Source organism: Rhinopithecus roxellana, chromosome 6 (genome assembly GCF_007565055.1).
Source record: "Rhinopithecus roxellana isolate Shanxi Qingling chromosome 6, ASM756505v1, whole genome shotgun sequence".
Classification (NCBI taxonomy): Eukaryota; Metazoa; Chordata; class Mammalia; order Primates; family Cercopithecidae; genus Rhinopithecus; species Rhinopithecus roxellana.
In genome coordinates this window covers 126,176,922-126,199,043 of record NC_044554.1, presented here as the reverse complement: position 1 = coordinate 126,199,043, position 22,122 = coordinate 126,176,922, and the positions used below count along the sequence as shown (strand labels likewise).

At 41.8% G+C, this 22,122-nt stretch overlaps 1 protein-coding gene across 2 annotated transcripts in view; it reads left to right on the top strand.

The window, feature by feature from the left end:
• Positions 1-318: 318 nt before the first annotated feature.
• SLC25A13 (solute carrier family 25 member 13) overlaps positions 319-22,122 on the top strand; it is a 199,993-nt gene continuing 178,189 nt past the window's right edge. Inside the window, exon 1 of one of the 2 annotated variants that reach the window (XM_010356270.2) lies at positions 319-530. In XM_010356270.2, coding sequence (XP_010354572.1) covers positions 516-530 — 15 coding nt within the window. In that variant the 5' untranslated portion in view covers positions 319-515. The remainder of the gene's footprint in view (positions 531-22,122) is intronic. The other variant, XM_010356271.2, reaches the window with a different exon arrangement.

Here is a 22,122-nt window from a genome sequence, read left to right as displayed (position 1 = left end):
GTCCTAGTGGAGTTCTCAACTTCCCCAGGCTGTGCACCATCTATCGTTATTTGCCCCGCCCATCGGTCCGAGGGCCCAGTAGCCCCTGGTATCAGCAGAAGCCAGCAGCTTCCCTGGTGGGGCCACCTGCCCTCAGGTGACGGGCTTGCATATGGCCAACGTACTTCTGCCCACGCCACAGAGGCCGCCGCTGCTGGACAGCGCAGCGGGGGTCACGTGTCCCTGTCCCGCCACTGCCCCGGGCCCTGGGCCCTCCCCGGCCGCAGGGCAGAGGCCGCTAGATCACGCGCACCCCGGCGGCCAAGGCTGGGCCCAGCCAATGGGCGGGCAGCATCCGCATGACCCGCGCCGGCGGGAGGGCGTGGGGAGGCAGGCCAGGCGCGCACGCTGCCGGGCCGTATCGCCGCCGCCCGCGCCGCCGCCGCCGCCGCCAGGACTGGAAGTGAGCCGCCCGGGCCCCGAACGCCAGTCAGCCAGTGAGTGGGTCCGGCAGTCACCGGCAACCAGGGCGAATCATGGCGGCCGCCAAGGTAACCATGGGCCCGAGGCCGGGGGGAGTGCGCCTGCTGGATCAACCTGGGGGCGTGAGAGGCTCGGGCGCTCACGTGTCTGGGTTGATGCCACAGGCGGAGCAAAATGGGGTGCCGGGCAGCGGTTCCACCTTGCAGCTGCGGGAGGGAGGGGGCCACTCCTCCCGGGTAGCACAGGCGGCCGGTGCGGAGACCGAGGTCCGACCTTGCAGTGGAAACTTTGCGGGCCGGACACTCCCACTTGGCCCGGGAGGGGAGTTGGTGTCTCACGCGGCTGAGCCAGGGCCGACGAAGAGGAGCGGGCGCGATTGGGGCCTGGTGCACCCTGGGCAGGGAAGCACTGGCGGTCCTCGACCTCCCCAGCGCTCTCCTGCTCCTGACCCCGCTGGTTGTTGACCCGGGCTTCTTCCAGGGGCCACAGCCCGGGCTGAAGCCTGATCCTATTACGTTTCAAGGGCTCCGCCCTCCCACCAGTAGGGAAGTCACTTTGACTTCCGTTTTGTAAACTGCCTAGGAGACTTGGCCTGCGCCTTTGTGAATAAAAAGTCCAGGGACTCTCCCCCTCCCCGCTTTCCCATCATTCCCATCTTCCCCCTCCCTCTCTCCATCTGACAACACTTACAGTTACCCGCCTCGGAGCATTTGAGAGGCTTCTTTTTGAAAACGATGAAACAGATTGTCCTGGGAGCCTGTCACTCCTGTGAAGTTGTACTTGAAAGGGATTCTGTGTAATGTGAATCATTCACTAACCCAGAGGAAAGGCAACTCCAACACTTGACCTTTCCTCTTTCACCATTTCTTGAAACCTGGACACCATTTCAGTCTCTTTGGACTGCATTTCAACTTCTCTGGCAGAATACCATATTTAGTCCCAATCACTTGAATCATTTGGAATTTATTGCTTTTAATTTAAGTTCACGAAGGCAGCCCTCTAATCAAGCCTATACAACTTCTTAGCTCATTTTAAGTGCAGTGAACTTAAATATACCTAACATTTCAAACATTTGTCCTTAATCAAAACTCTGTGATAACCCTCAAGAGGAAAACATGGCCAACACATCATATTCCTATTTATTCAAGCAAACTAATCACATTTGCAATGGAAATTGTAAGCAGACAAATATATTTAAATGCTGTTCTATGACTTAAGCCTCTCCAGGCTTCCTAGATCTGTAGGCTTCTTCATGTTGTTAGTCTCTGTGGCCTAAGTGGCTTTTCTCTTTTCTGTAATTACTCTCAGTTTCATCCTTAGGAAAGTACTCTGGGTGCATGGACTTATGTATGTGTGCATATGAACACACAGGTGTGTGTGTGTGTATATATGTATCTATAACTTTTCAGCAGTTTCTCCGAGCATCACTAGGATTCAATTTTGAAAGCTACCTTAACCCTTTCAAGCCCAATAGCCCTTGACCTTTCCTTTGCATTAAATTTGCATGCAACCAAGGTACAAGTCTTGGTATGAATTAATTCCCTAGAGTAGGTGGGACTAGGTACCCATTCTTTACTGTTAGTTTTATATCTGCAGGTGATGTAAATGTTTTTACTTTTTTAGGAGATAAGGTAATTGAGAAACATAAATTGAGACATGTGCATAGAAATGGAATATAAGACTTGAGTAATATTAAGTAAAATAAGTGACCCGGTGCTGTGGCTCATGCCTGTAATCCCAGCACTTTGGGAGGCTGGGGCAGGCGGGTCAGTTGAGGCCAGGAGTTCAAGACCAGTCTGGCCAATGTGGCGAAACCCTGTCTCTACTAAAAATACAAAAAAAGTTAGCTAGGCATGATGGTGGGCACCTGTAATCCCAGCTACTCAGGATGCTGAGGCAGAAGAATGTCTTGAACCCAGGAGGCAGAGATTGCAGTGAGCCGAGATCGTGCCACTGCACTCCAGTCTGGGCAACAGAGTGAGACGCTGTCTCAAAAAAAAAAAACCCAAAACAAACAACAACAACAACAAAAAACGTAAAATAAGTGATATGGAAGTTGGTTGAACTCTTTAGTTGTACTTCTACATAATAGTAGAAGTATCACATATCAAGGGCAGTTGATTTTTAGCTAAGTAATGAGTCAGGGAAAATGAAATGTTCATATTTACTACTTGGGAGCTTGTGTTTTTGTTTATGTCTTCATTTGCACTCACCTCTTTCTGGGATATCTGATAGCTCACATCATATATACTTACTTTGCGATCCAACGAGATATATAAAAATCGAGTCCCAAGTAGATGGGAAAAACAGGATAAAGGGAAAGTAAGACAAAGCCAGGACTAAGGTTAGTGGAAAATTATGTGCTTACTAGAGGTGATTGCATTTTCTCCCAGCCAAAGCAAAGAGGAAATGATCAGTGAGGTCATTTACTTGGTAGAGAAGTCTTCTTATACTGCTCTCTGAGAGCAGTTTTTTTTTTTTTAATTTTTGAGATGGAGTCTTGCTCTGTCGCCAGCCTGGAGTGCAGTGGTGTGATCTTGGCTAACTGTAACCTCCGCTTTCTAGGTTCAAGTGATTCTCCTGCCTCAGCCTCCCGAGTATCTGGGACTACAGGCACGTGCCACCAAGCCCAGCTAATTCTTGTATTTTTAGTAGGCCAGCATCATGTTGACCAGGATGGTCTTGGATCTGTTGATCTCATGATCTGCCTGCCTTGGCCTCTCAAAGTGTAGGGATTACAGGCGTTAGCCACCGCGCCTTGCCGAACAGTTTCTTTTATATGCTGTGAGTGGACTGCATTTGAAACTACCTTGTGACTACCGATATATGTCTGTGGGTTACATAAGGCCATTTCTTATCATGTCCTTTATTATAAATCAATGGCAGTACAGTAAATGTGGCCTTAAAAGGTCCCTCAATGAAGCTGCTGGTCTAACTTATTCCAAGAATGTCCCTCATTGAACTGCCTTTGGGCATCACCTTTATCAGTTGATTCTGTTGGCAGCCTGAGTTAAAGCCTGTGCTTCTTGCTTTTTCCCTGGAACATAGCTATTCCATGTTGCCGGCTGAACACAGAGCCATAGGGGTAGGGTTGACATTCCCTCTTAAAAGTTGAGGAGCCTGGATAGGAGAGGACTTCACCTCAGTGGATTGTTAGGAAATTGGACTGAGACTCTGGGGACTCAGCAATTGTAGGAGAATTCCAACACTCACTACACTCACTGTGACAAATTGTTTGAATATTTAAGCAGATTTGATATTTTCTGGATAGATGTAACCACAACTAGCAGTTAGTTTCCTGATCTCCTCTTTCTTTCTTTGGTCTTTATACTTATTTAAATATAACTAATTATTCATGACCTTCCTTTAAATAGTTTTAATGGGGAGATGGAGAATCCCAGCACTTTGGGAGGCAGGTGAATCACCTCAGGTCAGGAGTTTGAGACCAGCCTGGCCAATGTGGCCCATCTCTACTAAAAGTACAAAACAACTAGCCGGGCATGGTGGTGTATGCTTGTAATCTCAGCTACTCGGGAGGCTAAGGTAGGGGAATTTGCTTCAACCCGGGAGGCGAAGGTTGCAGTGAGCCGACATCGCGCCATTGCACTCTAGCCTGGGCGTCAGAGCAAGACTCTGTCTCAAAAAAAAAAAAAAAAAAAGAAGAAAAAAAAAGATCTGATAATTAGGAAATTATGGAGCTGGGGTTCAAATCCTGCCAGTCTGGCTCCAGCAGCTGTGGCCTCACTCTGTCTACCATGTCTGCCTGGTAGTTTAGGATGGTGGAGAGTAAAGTATTTGGGAGAGGTGTGGGAGATGACTTAGGAGGGGCTTAGGTGTCTTAGTGTAAACCAGACTTTTATTTGAGAACTGCCTTACCTACTGTTTATTGCATGCCAGGTACTTTTCCAAGTGCTTTACAAGTAGTAACTCAATTAATTTTCTTAATTCTAAGAAGCAGGCGCTTTCTGTTTTTGACTTCAACTTACAGGTAAGAAAACTGAGTTGGGGAGGTTAACACGCTTGTACAACAAGTAAATGCTACAGCGTTGATTTGAATCTTGCTGATGTGTCTTCAGAGTCTCTGCTCTTAACTTCTGCACTACTCTCCCAGGCCTTACAAAGAGTTCCATTTGTGAAGGTGTATGTGTGAGAGTTCGCATGCCGTCGGGTATGGATGTGTATATTTTCTGATCATCCCAGTCCAATTATCTTAGAACACCTTTGTCACTCTGTATATGCTTCATTTCAATGTGTATTCAGTGTATTTCTCATCTCTCCAACCAGATCGCAAATCCCTGCAGGACAGGAATTGTCACATACCTTTTATTTAATTGCTTTATTGAGATATAATTCAAGTACTATACAATTTACCCATTTAAAGCATATGATTTATTGGTTTTCAAAATATGCACAGAGTTGTGTAACTGTCACCAGTGTCATATACCTTTGTAGAAACTTTAATCCAGTTTCCATTACTTATGATTTGGACTATAATATATATATACACATACACATATATATACACAAACACACACACACACATATATGTAATATATATTTGGGACAGGGTCTCGCTGTCTCACCCACGTGGAAGTACAGTGGTATGATTATTGCTCACTATAGCCTAGACCTCCTGGATGCAAGAGATCCTCCCACCTCAGCCTCCTGAGTAGCTGGGACCTCAGGCACACGCCGCCACACCCAGCTAATTAAATATTTTTTTGTAGAGATGGGGGTCTTGCTATGTTGCCCAGGCTTTGGGCTGTATATTTAACCTCCGTGTTTTCCACGTTTTTCACCCATCATGAAACCCTCTTCAGAGGTTTGTCATTGAGGATAAAACATATTAAGGTTATTAAAGATATTCTTCAAATGGCAAAGTTTTTTCTCCCCTATGGTAAAAACTCTACTAGGTATTTGGTGATATCATAATAAAGCAAATCAGTTTTTGTGCTAGGAATGGAGGAAAGAAGGTTTGAGTTGTTTTTATGCTGCCATGATGATGGTTATTAAAACAACAAGTATCTGTGGCTCCACTGTTTGGGTTTTAGGGGTTCTTAACTTGTGGAGCTAGATGGCCTTGGAATTTATGTTAACACAATGATCTTTTACCCTTTCCCTCCTCAGTCCTGTCCCCTTTTACCAGGAGAGTCCTAGAAATGGAGTCCCAGAAACATTTGTTATTGGTCCAAATTTCCATGAATGCCTTTACTTTTAACACTGCTCTAGGCCAGTGATTCCCTGCACATTGAAGTCTTCTGGACTGGTATAAAAAACTGCTGATGCCTGGGTCTCACTCCAGAGATCATGATTGAATTGGACTTGGGTGTGGCCTGAGCCTGGGGATTTTTGAAAGCTTGACAACCACAGTTATTTGGTGCACATTGCTTCAAGAGACCTGCTGGCTCCTTCTTGGAGTAAGAAAGGAATGCAGTGAGATTAAGTTAAAGTCCCTGGTGTGTCAGTTCAAAGGAGGGGTATGCAGGGGTTTCTCCAAATTTCTCTTCTTTCTTGACAGTTTTGTGTTAGTCCTGCCTGATGTCTCCTGGGTGCTTAGGCATCAAGTTTATACAGTTTTGTGATAATCCTAGAATATAGATTTTAATCTCAAAATTGATTGAAAGCTCTGTTTGTCTCCTGCAGAGTCTCAGTGGTTTTTTGTGATCAGAGAAGGTGCTGGAGGAGGGAAGCATTACAAAGAGTAAACCTGGTCTCAGAGCCCTCTCTCCTGGGCTAACCTCATCCAGGGCCATGTGGTGCCTGTGTTCCGTAGCTTAGGTCATACGACTTTACAGCAAATAGATGGTTGGAAAGGTGTCGGGGGAGTTGAAAGATGATGTGTAGTGTAAAAAAGTCAGGGAGCAGGTCTTTTTTAGATACTGAGTTCTTTTAGAGGATTGTCAGAGGAGCTCTGTCTGACTCCTCAGTGCTTTGGTCTCTTAGACCTTTACTCCCAAGACCAGTCTCTGCTTTTGATGAACTCCTAGAGGGAACCATTCCTCTCTTTGTTCTCCACTATCTGTGAGGATTATCTATTATGGCATTCCTGCTAAGCGCTTCCTCCTCTCTGCTTGGCATTTGCTGCCTCTTAAACACCTACAGGTTTCCTCATAAGACTCTGCGGGTTTGCCTTAGGGTGGACCTTGCAACAGAGGAATGCGTGACGCTGAGACATGTGTTGGTTCTGCTCAGGGATAAGGGGGATATGCCTTTGTGTAGTGATACAATTCCTTTAGCAAATTATTTAACAGCTACTGAGCAAACCCTATTTTCATGGCCTGTTTAACCAGACAGACCCTCTAATTGGGTGAAATGAACTAAATCAAATGCCCTTCTCCTAAAAGTCACCAGTAACCTCAGTTCTAAACCTGCTGGCTTGTCCTCATATCTGGCCTCACATGACCCTGTCTCCTACCTTTCCTTTCTCGCCATCTGCTTTCATGATGTCGTCTCTCATTATTGGCCTCTAGCCTCTCATATCACCCCTTTATTCTCCTTTGCAGGTGGCAGCTGCTGCTGCTGCTGCTGCTTCTTCCTTCTTCCTTCTTCTTCGTCCTTCGTTCTTTCTCCTCCTTCTTCCTCCTTCCTCCTCCCTCCTTCTTCCTCCTCCTTCCTCCTTCCTCCTTCCTCCTTCCTTCTTGTTTCTTCTTTCATCTTCTTTCTTCCCAGCAAAGATATGTTTTTATTTTAGTGTTTGGCAGCATGACATATGCATTTAGAATGATAGTACACGTTACCCTAGTCTTCAAAACAGAATGTACGAGTTTACCAATGAGGAATTTTGGCCAAAAATGTAGTGTTTTTCCCTTCCCTGTATAGGTCAGATATATGTAGGTCCAGCACTAGTGCTGCACCTTTTGAGAAGCATTACTTTAGCAAAAATCTAGAAATGTTTCACTTTTTCTGAATCTAACCAAGGGTCTTGCTTTCTTTTTTTTTTAAATTTACATTAAAAAAAAATAATTCCAACTTTTATTTTAGATTCTGGAGGTACATGTACAGATTTGTTACCTGGGTATATTGCGTGATGCTGAGGCTTGGGGTACAGTTGACCCCCATCACCCAGGTACTGAGCATAGTACCCAATAATTAGTTTTTCAACCCTTGTCCCCCTTCCTCCTCTAGTAGTCCCCAGTGTCTGTTGTTGCCATCTTTATGTCCATGAGTACCCACTGTTTAGTTCACACTTAGAAGTGAGAACATGTGATACTTGGTTTTTTGTTCCTGCATTAATTCACTTAGATGCATCCATGTTGTTGCAAAGGACATGATTTTGTTCTTTTTTATATCTGCAAGGTATTCCGTGGTGGATATATACCACATTTTCTTTATGCAGTTCACCATTGATGGGCACCTAGGTTGGTTCCCTGCCTTTGCTATTGTGAATAGTGCTGTACTTTGTGGGCTTCTCTTCGTACTGCTTGGACACCTGGAAGGTTAGTGTCCCCCAAGGCTGTACCTGAGATTTTCTCCTCCCTCAAGTTCCTGCTGCACTACCTGCCCCGTTAATGGGGATTGGCTCCTTGATGCTCCTCAGCCTGGGTAGCTGTCTCAAGCTCTGGCCCTGCATTTTTAGCTGTTTAGTTTTAGCTGGAAAACTCAACTTGTCTGTCTCAAAGATATTTCAAACTCTGCTGACCTAGAACTCAGCAGTTCTTATAACTGAATCCATCTTTTTGGTCATTCCTGACTTTAGCCTGAAGCTTCACTTTCCTAATAAAGTCTCCAGTTAGTTCAATTAAGTACCTGTCATGGGCAGATAGGAGAGACACCATTGGCCTGAATTGGATGTGGGAAAAGAGGTGAATCAGTGAAACCCTTCTACAGCCCTGGAGCATGTATTTCCTATCTTCTCTGTTCAAATTCAGGTCCTCATTATTTTGTAGCTGTACCATTGCTGTAGCTCCCACTGATCCCCTTGCCTTTGATTTCATCCCTGCATCTTTCTCTCCATTCTGTCCAGACTGCCAAAGGACTTTTCTAAGATTGGCTCTTGTTGCCATGATAATAGCAGTACTGTGTTCATGGGTACAGTACTTAGCAGCTTTAAAAAATGCATTCAAGGGCATAAGTGATGATGACTATTTGTCAGTGCCTACACTGTGCTGGGCTTCCAAAAACAAGTAAGCTACTAGATTTGTTTTCAAGAAGCTCAGAGTCTTCAGGGATTAATATAACCAGATAATAGAAAGACCCAAGCTTCATTATTTGATCTTTATAATCATCTACAAGATAGCAGGGAAGAAACCTAAGGCTCAAAAAGTTTATGCAAATAATAACAACAGCATTAGTTTACATTTATATAACACTCACAGAAGCCAGACACTGTTCCAAGCACTTTACTAATGCAATCTTCATAACATTCCTATGACATGTAAGTGCTCTTACTTTCATAATACACATCGAGAAACTCATCTGTACAGAGTAGTTAAGTTCTATGAGGCACAGAGAGATTATGTAACTTTCCCAAGATCACACAGCTTGTAAATAGGAGAGCTGTGATTTCAACACAGGCAGCCTGGCTCCAGAGCCCAAGCACATAACCAGTGTGCTACATTGCCCTCTTTAATTTACCTTGCTATGCAGTATGGCTTCTGTTGCCTGCAGAATAAAATTTAAACTCTTAGCCAGCTAAAATCTCTTTGGTCTTGGCTGCATTTTCAATACTTTTAATACTTTCCCAGTATTACCCCAGACTCATTCGATTTTCATATTCTTCACAGCAGTTTGTGAATGGGACATATCAACCTCTGTTCATATTTCTTGCCATAAAGCTATGGCAAGAGGGTGGCAGGATAAAAGAGAGCCTGTTTATTTGTTTGTTTAACATAGAGGTCAGTCAGAGACAGAAATGTTTCTTTTCTTGTTTTTTAGCCTTTGTCAGAAAGAAATACTTCTTTTCATTTCTCTGTATTTGTTTCTCTGTATTTGTGGGCAGATATATATATATGTGTGTGTGTGTGTGTGTGTGTGTGTATATATATATGTATATATATATATATATATATATATATATATATATATATATAGTCTGAGTTCTTCTCTTCAATTTTCAGAAGGGATTGTGGTTCTATTTTCCCATTTCTTGAAGCCCCTGTAGGAATGCTAAAACCCATGTCCTAAGATTACAGTTTTTATAGTTGGTTTGTTCTAATCGATATTCAGATACAGTCCACACATGGCTGGTTGATATGTCTTTTAAATCTTGTTAATCTATAGGTTTTCCTGCCCCCTTTTTGGTTGTTTCATTGCAGTTTATTTGATGAGGGAATTGGGTCATCTTTCCTGTAATTTCCCACAATTTGGACTTTGCTGATTACATCTTTGTGGTGTTGCTTGGACTCAGTATTTCCTGCAAGTGACAGTTTAATCTAAAAGCTTGATCAAGTTAGAGTCTTTTTTGGTTTGGGCTAGAATACTTCCTAGATGGTGCTGAGCGCTTCCCATCACATTGCTGGGTACTTGGTACTGGCTACTCACATGAAGAAGCACCTGATTCTTGGTTGTTTCTTGTAATGTTACATTTTGGTCAGTGGTTTCAGATGTTGTCATCTTAAGTCTGCCAGCTTTTTGCATAATAGTTTTAATTAGCTAACTTTAAATATTAACATTTGCCCTTCCTGGTGCATTGAGTTAAAAGTGGTTTTCATTATTTAAATACACACTCTTATGTGTATGTATGCATATTAGGTATGTATGTGTGTCTGTATATGAGTATATATCGTAATTGTTATAAAAATAATGGCAATTAAAATTCAATTGGATATTAATTAATGGGTGCAGAGTTTATGTTCGGGATGATGAAGTGGGTAATGGTGATAGTTATAGAACATTGTGAATGTACTTAATGCCGCTGAATTGTATACTTAAAAATGGTTACAGTGATAAAGTTTATGGTATGTATATTTTACCACAATTAAGACAAATCAATTGGAAAGGGATTGTAACACATTGAATTAAAAAAATCCAACACAACATAATGAGTGATAATTATTGCTCCCTAAAAGGAGCCAAAGTGAGATGGAGAGTAGACTGATAAAGCTTTCTTTACCGAAGAATGCTAGCTAATAACGGTAGAAGCTATGCTAGAATTAGAAAAAGGAAAAAAAAAAAATGACTTTGCCACCTGCAAGTAATAATTGATTCAGGCATGGATTTTCATTGGATGCTGAAGTCTTTCAGTAAAAGACTGTTGGAATTCCCATTGTCTCAATGCATCTCCTAGTAAATTACTTGCTGTTTACAGAGGGGGAAAAAGTACCTTTACAATGGAGAAACCTGCTTCAATCAAGTGATCATCAGCAAATGGGATAAACTAGCATTATGTTACTGACTGATATTATGCAATGGGAAGTATACAACATGAACCTGAAAGAGTTCTTGCCAAAAATATTTAATCTGAATCTAATCGTGAGGAAATAATCAGACAAATCCAGAAAGCAGGACATGCTGCAAGACCTCTGGCTTGACTTCAAAAATATCAGTGTTATGAATGAAGAAGGCTGGAATAAAGGAGACTCCCAAAGAGACCTGATGACCAAATGCAATGCTTAAGCCTGGGTTAAAAACAAGTAAAAGAATTGGAACAGCTGGAATATGGAGACCATATTAAAAGATATTGTATTAATTTGCTAGGGCTGCCATAACAAAGTACCACAGACTGGATGGCTTAAACAGCAGAAATTTATTTTTTCACAGTTCTAGAAGTTAAAAGTCTGAGATCGAGACCCCAGCAAGGTTGGTTTCTCCTGAGGCCTTCTCTCCTTGGCTTGTAGATGGCTGTCTTTGTGGGGTTTCCTCTGTGTCTGTATCCTGATTTCCTCTTCATATAAGGACACCAGTCTTATTGGATTAGGGTCCCCTTTATCACCTCATTTTAACTTAATAACCCTTTCAAACACCCTGTCTTCATATATGGCCAGTCATCTCCCCAGGGCCTGGGGTTGGGACTTCAACATATGAATTAGGTGTGGGGGACACAGTTCAGCCCATAACAGTTATTGAATCATTTAAAAATGGCTTGGGTGAGATAATGATGTCAAGGTTCTGAAGGGAAATGATCTTTGCTGCTGATTTATTTTGTGTTTCCTCCTAGATTTTAAACTCTTGAGGACAAGGACCTTCTCTGGACACAGATATGCCTCAGAGTAACTGTTGCATAGTATTCAGACATTGCTGGTTGAATTGTCCATTTACTTGACATGCCAACACAAGGCAAAGTAAAGGGGGAAGGAGATTTTCTGCTGCATGTGTGTGGTTTGTTGTAAACCTTTTTCTAATAATCCATTTGCTCAATCCCCTCCATCCCCCAACAAAATAATATGATGAGAATTTGGAAATACTTAAGGAGTGTGCATGGGTAATCACCAGGTGAGCACATGATGGAGAATCAGAACATCAGAACAGACTTGGCAGGGGTTGTGCTGTCCTGAGGTACATGAATCCCTATGACTACAGAAAGGCTGCTTCAAAAGGAGGCACCTAGAGAAACTCTCCCTTTTGATTAAAAAAGCCCAGGTACACTAGAGGGCAAAATTCCCAGCAGGTCCAACCAATGTGTTCCATTGCTGCTGTTTTAGCCCAGCTAGTCTCAGTAGTACCCTAGGTCATCAAGTGGCTTGAAGGACAAGAGGGTGATATCCTGTCTCTCCTTTGACTTTGTTGTACCCACTGGCAAGGAATTTCATTCACTTCTGAGAATTCACACACTCATTTTATTGCAGGCCGATGTTGATTCTGAGTTTGAGGATGCCACTATCTTTTCATTGCCTTCCAGCTCAGTTCCAGAAGTGAAAGTTCAGTCCTAGATTCTCTTTTTATGGTGGTTCATGGAGATTTCAGTTAATCCATTTGTGGTGTCCAACAGCAACTTGAGAAGAGCCTGGTCTTGACCTTTGCCCGATTTTCTGTTGGTTTATTTGCCTTTTCACATTGATTTGTTCTAAGAGTGCTTTTAAATGAAGAACATTGCCCCTTTGTCCTATCTATTGCAAATTTTGTTGTTGTTTTTCTTCTCAGTTGTTATTTAACTGATTTATATTCACTTTTTAAATTTTTATGTCAAATATTTATCCTTTTTTCTTTATGGCTTCTGGATTATATGACTTCTGAGTTTGTCATGTTTGAAATCAGCTTCCCTACTTAATATTACATAAGAAACCACCTGTGCATTTTCTAGAATTTCCAGAATTTTTAGAATTCTCTCTCTCCTTTTAAAGATTAACTCTGATCCAGCTCCAGTTCTTTTGGTATAAGATGAAAGGTCGGGAGCCAGTTTAATTTTTGTTGCTTAACCCCAGGAGTTCATTACCCTTCACTAGTGCCACATCATCAGCTAAAGAGACCTGCTGCTAATTCAGCCTGAATCTGCTGGCTCAGCCTTCAGAGGAAATCTGATTAGTTCAGAAAGCCAAGATTACCTCCCCGCAGGGCTCAGGTATCTGCTGCTGCCCCAGTCAGCTAGGCTGCTCTGAATATGAAGAGTAACTGGGAAGCAAGGTGCTGCTAGATTGTCTCAAGTTGTGCTGTTTTCATTCAATCGTTACTGTCTTACTTTTAGCAGATGAGAAAACGAGGTCATGCTGCTGGTTAACAGTGGAGTCAGATTTTTTTTTTTTTTTTTTTTTAAGATGGAGTTTCACTCTTGTTGCCCAGGCTAGAGTGCAATGGTGTGATCTCGGCTCACCGCAACCTCTTGAACCCTGGTTCAAGTGATTCTCCTACCCCAGCCTCCCGAGTAGCTGGGATTGCAGGCATGCGCCATCTCGCCCGGCTAATTTTTTGTATTTTTAGTAGAGACGGGGTTTCTCCGTGGTGGTCAGGCTGTTCTTGAACTCCTGACCTTAGGTGATCCACCCGCCTCAGCCTCCCAAAGTGCTAGGATTACAGTTGTGAGCCACCGTGCCTGGCCACAGTGGAGTCAGGTTTAAATGTTCCATTGCGAAGCTCATGAAATAGGAAACATTCTATGAGGGGAATCTGATTGGAGAATTCTGGAGGAAGAGGCATTTGACTTAGTCCTTGAAAGAACAGCATCATTTTTTAAACTTCTCATTATTGAAATTTCCGAAAAACTGCAAAACTGGAATAGTATAATAAACCCTCATCTCCCTGTCTAGCCAGTAGTAATCATCAATTTATGGCCTCAATATTGTTTCATTTATACCATGCCCTCTCTCCTCCTTTCATCCCTCCTTTTTTTTTTTTTTTATTAAATTTTTTTTTTGGAGACAGGATCTTGCTCTGTCACCCAGGCTGGAGTGCGGTAGCACGATTATGGCTCACTGCAGTCTCAACCTCCTGGGCTCAAACAGTCCTCCCACCTCAGCCTCCTGAGTAGTTGGGACTATAGGCATATGCCACCACGCCTGGCTAATTCATCCCCACATGTTTTTCAAAGCAATCTCAGCCATCATATCTGTAAATATTTTATGTATCTCTAAACAGTATTTCTTCAAAGCACAATCACAATATCATTATTACACCTCAAAAAATTATAGTAATTCTTCAATATCTTCAAATATGTATTCTGTACACATTGTACACATTTCCCATATTGTCTTAAATTTTTAAAAATAGTTGTTGAATTGTCATGTAAATAAGGTTCATGCATTACAATTGATATGTCTTCATTTTCTTTTTCTTTTTTTTTTTTTTGGAATTACAAAGCTACTTTTAATACTTTTAAGCTCCACAGAAATAAAAAAACACTGGGAAGGGCTAACCCCCTCACTCCCAGGAGTGGCCCATAGGGAGAGAGGCTACTTGAGGGGAAGGAAGTACAAAAGGGACCCACTGCAGACACATGGCAAAGGGAAGCCATCGGTGCTGGGACCTGTGGTCACTACAGGAGGAAACACGAGTGTGGTGGGACTGGCTCCAGGCACACAAGTGAAGGGCAAGAGAGATTGGAGTGAAGCCAGGAAACTACTTAGGTTCCTCCTTCTTCTCGTTCGCCTTTTTCTGCTTCTGCTGCATGATCTCCGAGTCCCTGGGGGTAGAGATGATGGGGCACTAGGAGGTACCAGAGGGCAAAAAGAACAAAATGCAGGGGGATGAAGGGCACAAAGGAGAAGATGGAAGTGGATGAGACTAAGCTCAATGTTTGGCTGCTGTACTGCCACCCTAGGGGAACAAGAGGAAGAGAGCAGAGGCTCTGAAGGCAATCGGTCTCCATGCTACAGTTGCCCAATAGGTCAGAAGCCTGGCCACACAGGCCCAAGGCTCTCTATTCTTATACCAGTAAGAAGGTTGGGAGAAGAGAGGAGAACTGGCAACAGCAAGGAAGGCCAGATCACTGGGCTATCATAACCATAGCTGTATCTGAAGTGGGAAGCTCCCTGTCCTTGCCCTGAAGGTCAGACCGGGGGATGCTCAGAAATCAGATTCTGTGTCCTCATTTTCTTTTGATCTCTGGATCCTCTTGCCTGCTTAATCCTGTGCTTTCTTTTCCTCTGAAAGACAGTGTCACATAATGGCTGAAATCATGGATTTGCAATCAGATTAGGGCTCTGCCACTTGCTAACTGTGCGACTTGGGGAAGTTACTCAACCTCTCTGTGCCTCAGTTTCCTCATCTGTAAAATGGGCATAACTGTGTCTGCTCCTCGGGGCTGTTGAGAGTGTCAGTGAGCTAATGTTTGCAAAGCATTAGAGTCATGTCAAAAGTTGTGGGCTGTGGAATAGGACCCAGGAGGGCTCACTCAAGTGAGATGGTGTGTCGTCTTTGAGATGAGTCTGCAGCTGTGCAGAGAGCCCCTTTCCTTTTCCTTTTTGCTTCCTTCTGGTTCTTGACTGTGCTTCAGTTAGATGAGGTTGATACATAGCAGAACTTTGGACAGGTAAGGCATTATATAGTGGAAGCAACTTCTTTAGTGTCCTTTCATTTTTGGCTTTCTCTTCCTCTGTATTTATTAAGTTAGCTCTTCTCTCTCAGAAGCGTTTAACTTTTTATGGCATTATCTGGGCTTCAGCAACTTGTGATCTCCTAAGTAGAGCCTTTCAGCACTTTATAAATATGTCATATACTTTTTATATTCCTTTGTTCCCCATCAGGAACATACATCCCAGTCATCAGCACAATCAGTTTTTATTCATTTAAGGAGCAGTGGTAATTTGACACTTGCTAATATGTAACAAATTATATTGGGTGCGGTAATTAAAATTGCAGCTGGTTCCTAATTATACTGTAACCTTGATGTTTAAAAAAATTGAGACTGAGTTCAGCATAAAATACTGGAGAATAATATTCTGCACTAGGCAGTTCTGCCTTCTACTGAGCCATGGGCATTTATGAATCATAATGCCAAATTAAAAAGATTTTATTTTAAATTGGTTACAGTTACAATGTTGTCCAGTGGCTTGATTCTTAAAGGTAGCTTTAAAGTCCCCCTTTTTGCTTGCTTAACTGTGGGAATATCCTCCAGGTATTACAATTAGTGTCTAAATAATCCGAGCTCTGGGGTCATTTCTGGCTGTGTGATCTACTAGTATTCATTTAAGACTCTTTAGTACCTCAGCTTCCTTATTTGAAAAATGGGGATATTACTCACTCTTCCTCTTAAAGAGTTTTAATGATAGAGTATTTAAATGAAATAAGATATAAAGCCATTAGCATAATACCTGGCATAGAGTTAAGGACCCAGTAAAAGTTAGCTGGTCATTGTTATTGCTATAATTAATAATAAATGATCAGGTTCCAAAGACCACCTCTGTGACCCTCAACTTTAGCAGAATCAGGCTATTAATTCTCCTGCCACTCTGCCTTATGGTAGCATGTATCATCATACATTTTGTACCAACCACTTGTCGATAAGTCAGCTTTCCCTGCTTGGGGCAGGGTTTCCGATTTATTGGGTGTTTTCTCCTTGGTGCCTGGCGCTGGGCCTGGTACACTGTAGCCTTCCCATAGGTGATTGTGTTGCATGGATGAGCAAGTAGAGCATCACCATCTAAGGAGTGGTTGTTAGCTGGGGGGTGGAGTAATTTGGCTCCCAAGGAGATTTCTTTTAGCAACCTCTGAAGACGGTTTCTTGGTTGTTGCAGCTTGTTGGGGAAGGGGTTGCTGCTCACATCTAGTGAGTAGAGGTCAGCTTAATAACAATAATAGTAAAATCCAGAACTAATATGTTTCAGGCTCTTTTGGCATAACAGAACCCAGCTAAAACACCACCATTCATTCTTAACTGTTACACTCTGCCTCTTAATATCAGAATTTTAATGATGATGGCTTTATAGTTTATGTTTGTCTACAACAGAGCAGAGTGAAATCTAACATACGTCACAACCTACTGAATCCTTCTGATAAACATCTCTAGTACCTCTGAAATGACTCGCTGGTGTAATTACCCAGTGGGTTAACATTTGTGGTGGCTGATACTTTATAAGTCAACCGTTGAGTGAAAGGAAGTTTTACCAGCTGATTACATGGAAATGTTGTGGTTTGAAGAATGCTTAACAGGGCATCTTGTCTTTATACTAATTTGTATTTCAGTAACTTTTTAAAATAATGACTGCTCTTCATTTATTAGGACTTAGGGAAACTGTAGGATGAAGGATGAGTGACTCAGTGGTTTCAATAAAAAATTATTTTCTTAAGTTTGAGATACCTTTTTCTTCTTCCCAAGTTAATCGTAACTGTGGTTTTAGGAAATTCCAAACTTTCTTTTGCAATTACTGATTGTATCAGTCAGGGCTCACTTGCAGAGAACAGAATCTACTCTAGCTGGTTTAAGCAGAGAGATTTATTACAGGGTATTAAATGGCTTACACAGTTTGTTGGGAAGGTGAAGAAACAGACTTGAGGTTGAGCTCTAAAGAATGACATCTAGAGTCTCAAGCAGAGCAGGCCACCAAGACAGCAGTGACCTCTTGTGCAGTCACAATGCTGCCTGCCAAGTGGACAGTGTTTCAGGACCATGTGGCCACTGACATGGGAGGGCAGGAGGTTGCCACAGGAAAACTAGACACTTCCAGCAATGGTGCTTGCTTGGCAGAAACAGCAGAAGGTACCCCCAAACTCCCAAACCTTTGCCAAATCTCACCTCAGTTTTATCTAATTGACAGCACATGGGCCGCATAGCAGCAAGGGAGTCTGGGAATTGTAGTTTTAGCCTTCTAGTGTCTTTCGTGTGGGAAGATAAAGAAGGAGGGTGGGCTGCAGCTTGTAAGTGGTTAGGTTACACCCAAGAATACTTTTCTTTGGGATTCAGGGCCACCTACTGCAGTATTTCCTCAGGTTCAAAAGACTATGCAGGACTGTTTCTCCTTCTGTCTCCCTTTCCTGCTTACACCCACCCACACACCCAGAAGCTTGCTTTTGATGAACTACCTCTTTGAGCTTGTATTTCTTATCTAAGGCAAATATTTACTTTATGATGGTAGAATTTTCGGTGTAAGTCTGTGCTTGTCTTGGCTTTCAGATGTTTCAGGTTTGGGAAGGTGTCTGGTGAAGTATTGCCGAGGAAGGGCTGTGCCGTACAGTTGGGGATGTAGCAGCTGAGGTTGGGCCTTGGGTTCTAATGCAATTGTTCTCAGCCCACCCACGCATCATAATTTCTTGAGGGAGCTCTAAAGATACCCATTCTAGAAATTCTCATTTGATTGACCTTTGGTATGGTTTGGGTTTTGTGAAACCTAAAAGTACCTCAGGGGACTTGAATATGCAGCGAGGGTGAGAACCTAAGTCTTACTATCAGTACATTAAAATTGGACATTATCTAAAGCTGTGGTTCTTAAACTTTAACTGCATCAGGGCCACCTGGAGGGCTTGTTAAACCATAGGGGATTGCTGGACCTCACCCAGTTTCTGATTCTGTGGGTCTGGGATGGGCATGATAATTTGTATTTTTAAAAGTTCCCAGGTGATGCTGATGGTCTCCACACTTTGAGAACCATTGATCTGAAGAGAGTTGCCTATTTTCATTGTAAATGTCAGATTTTTACTGACCTAAAAGACTTTGTTCTGTATTCAGCACTTCCAGAGCATCTACTTGGTTTCCTGATCTTTGCCAGAGCTGGGGATGATCTGAGGAGTAAGGTACCCTCACAGAGATGGAGGTCTCACATCTCTAGAGCTTCCCAGTGTTTAAGAGGAGAGCTTTTCTTTTCTTTGCATTTTATTTTTCACATTAGCATTTCTTATTTTCATGTAGATTTTCGTATATTCTTCCCCATCATCCTCTGTTAGATCTGACAACTATTTTGAGTACACCATTCTGTACCACTGTGGTTTGTTAAAGTAATGAGCCTTCAACTGTAGCTTGATTCCATTGTAAGAAAGTCTGTTTAAAAAATATTCCTATAGGTAGGAATATCTTTTCTGGTGACCCCCTACCTATGGCTGCTCTAACTCATATTAGAATGAGAGTGAATTCATTTGTCCTGAAAGATAACTTTCTTATTCTTCTTGCCATGTTCTCTCCCACCCCCTGCCTTTTTAAAAACACCAGTTCTTGAAATTGTGTTATTGTTTTTATTTCTAGGATGTACTTAGCTAGTATATGTTTTGCAAACACTATTGATGACTTACACAATTATAACCAGTGTTTATCTTGTCAAAAAGTTTTACATATTCAGTGATTCTCAAATTTTGTTCCTGTGGAGCATAGACTCATTGAATCGACCTGAAATTTCCATACTAAAGTTAAAAAATGATAGACTTTTCCCAGTTTGTGGAAGAAACTATGCATAGAGTTTTTCTGTTCCAACATTGCCCCTTTCTGGGCCAGGCATGGTGGCTCATGCTTGTAAACCCAGCACTTTGGGAGGACAAGATGGGAGGATCACTTGAGGCCAGGAGTTTGAGACTAGCTTGAGCAACACTGTAAGACTCTGTTTCTACAAAAAAAATTGAAAAAAATTAGTGGGGCCTGGTGACACATGCCTATAGCCTCAGCTACTCAAGAGGCTGAGGTGGGAGGATTGCTTGAGCCCAGGAATGTGAGGCTGCAGTGAGCCATGATCACACCACTGTACTCCAGCCTGAGTGACACAGTGAGACCCCCAACTAAAAAAAAAAAAAAAAAAAAAAAACAAACCACCAAAACCCTCTCTTTTTCCCTTAAATTTGGAATCAGAGTAAAATGTTAACAAATTTCAACAAAATTCTTTATCCTGTTGATGTAAGTGGCAAATAATATTTCATAGTAATTTGTAAAGGACCCCTTTCTTCTTAGTCATTTACTGTATATGCTTGAAAACCAGTTACTTGATTTAAAATTCTTGATATAAAAATATTGTTTTAATGTTGGAATCTATTCTTACAAATGCAAATTCAGAAGAAGAATGATAAAGAAAATCAGGCAGTTTTCTTTACTGATTCTTTGGGTCTGGGATGAGCGTGATAATTTGTATTTTTAAAAGTTCTCAGGTGATGCTGATGGTCTCCACACCATAGCTGTAAATATTTACATGCTGTTAATATATGAGAAAAAAATGTAACAGTGAAAGTAAGCCTTCTGGAAACAATCTAAAGTTTGATGACTCTTCTAAACCCCAAGAATGAACTAAGTCTAATAATTCCAGGCTTCTGAAGCCCAAGAATGAACTAAGTCTAATAATTCCAAGCTTATGTGATACAAAGTATGCATGCTGAGCAGCTGTTCTGAATTGACTTTAAAAGGGTGGCTACATTTCTGTGGCTTCCTTTTTCCAGCTCATAGAACTTCCTGGGAAGCATTCATTGAAATACACCTTCAGAAAACTGGTACATCTCACTGTAACTTTGCATTGTCTTCAATTAAGTTGTGTAAGTGTTCTTTATTCATAGCAAATGATGCTTAAACAAGAAGATAGGAATGGGAGATAGTAGTATAAATGGAAATTCCAAACAGCCACGCAGCATTTGACTGGTGAATAATAGATGGAATTACTGTAGAGATGAGGCCCAGGAGGCTGGTAGTAAGTTTTCTGAATCCATCCCCTGTTGAACCATACTTATCTATCCTTAAATAGACTGTAGCAGGACCTGATACAAATTTTAGTGGGCCTCAGAGAAATCTTGTAGTGATCATTAACGATTTGCTGTACCTGGAGCTCTGGGTTGGCGGCAGGGTAGCTGAGACGATGATGAGTTAGGATGGCCGTAATGTTTATTTAGTGGTTTGGTGAGTGTGTTTGAAGATCTGTGAGTTTCTTTCTCTTCTCTTTTGCTAATTTCTCCCTTCCAAATTATGAGACAGTTTACCCGTCATTTAGATTTATTAAGGCATAAACATGGTAGAATATAAACATCTTTGGATAAATAATACAAATAGTAATAGATACCATTTATGAGCACTTTAACTGTGTGGCCTTTTTGGTGCTAAGCACTTTATGTCATTATCTCATATTAGTCTTCTAGCTGTCTAGGACTCCCTGTTTTATAAATGAGGAAGGTGAGGCTAAGAGGTCAGGGCCTCCAGGTCACGTAGCCAGTGAGTTTATGAGGTTGGTCCTGCTCCCTATTTGAGGATGATCTGACACTAAGGCCATGTTCTTTTTTTTTTTTTTTTTTAAATGAAGATGGGGTGTCACTATCTTGCCCAGGCTGGTCTCAAACTCCTGGGCTCAAGTGATCCTTCCACCTTGGCCTCCCAAAGTGCTGGGATTATAGGTATGAGCCACCATTCCTGTAAGATCATGTCCTTAATCACAGCATTGGACAGACACTACACACTGTTAGGAGAAATTGGGAGAGTTTTGATTTTTAGGCTTATACTATATAGCAGTCATGTACCACATAAGGATGTTTTCGTCAATGAAGGACTACATATATGGATGGTGTTCACATAAATTATAATAGAGCTGCCCTGTACAGGTGTTCTACTTTTTATCTTTTAAAACCATATTTTTACCATACCTTTTCTGTGTTTAGATACACATTGTTTTACAGTTGCCTACAGTACTCAGTATAGTAACATGCTGTATAGATTTATAGCCTAGGAGAGCAATAGGCTATCTCATTTGCCTAGGTATGTAGTAGGCTACACCATCAAGATTTGTATAAGTACACTGTAGGATGTTCACACAATGATGAAATCACTTAACAATGCATTTTTCAGAATGTTTCCCTGTTGTTAAGCAATGCATGACTGTATTATATTGCCAGTTAATGCAAGTTACCATCACTTTGAAGCTGCCTGTAATGTGGGTCAGTAGTAAGGCCACTACGGTATGAGATGGAATATTTGGGATCTGATCTCAGCTCAGAAAACATTTAGAAATGTCAGATTGGCACTTAATCTGACTTTTCTGGGGAAATAATTGATACTTTCTGAGCTTTGGTTTCCTCTTCTGTAAAATTAGGGCAGTAATATCCATCCTATCTGACTCTGATTTGCAGCAAGAATCCAATGAGATAATAGTCATACTTGGCAACATGTCTTACAAGTGTTGGATCATTCTCTGACTTTGTTTTGATTTGTGTTCTCTGCCCTAGACCCCGAGAGGGTTACAAAGTGAACACTCTTTTTCCCCCTTTGAGGTGTAGTTCTGATGGGGAGCACTGAATATACATTTCAGGATCCTTAGACAGAAATGTGCTATGGGAATTTAGGGCAGGGAAAGTTTACTCTGAAATAACATGGCCCAGGGGAGACCTTACAAAGTTCATGGCATAAAGAATTAATTAGATTTTAAAGGATGTGGTATTCAGATACAGCAAGAATACTTCATTTTGTAG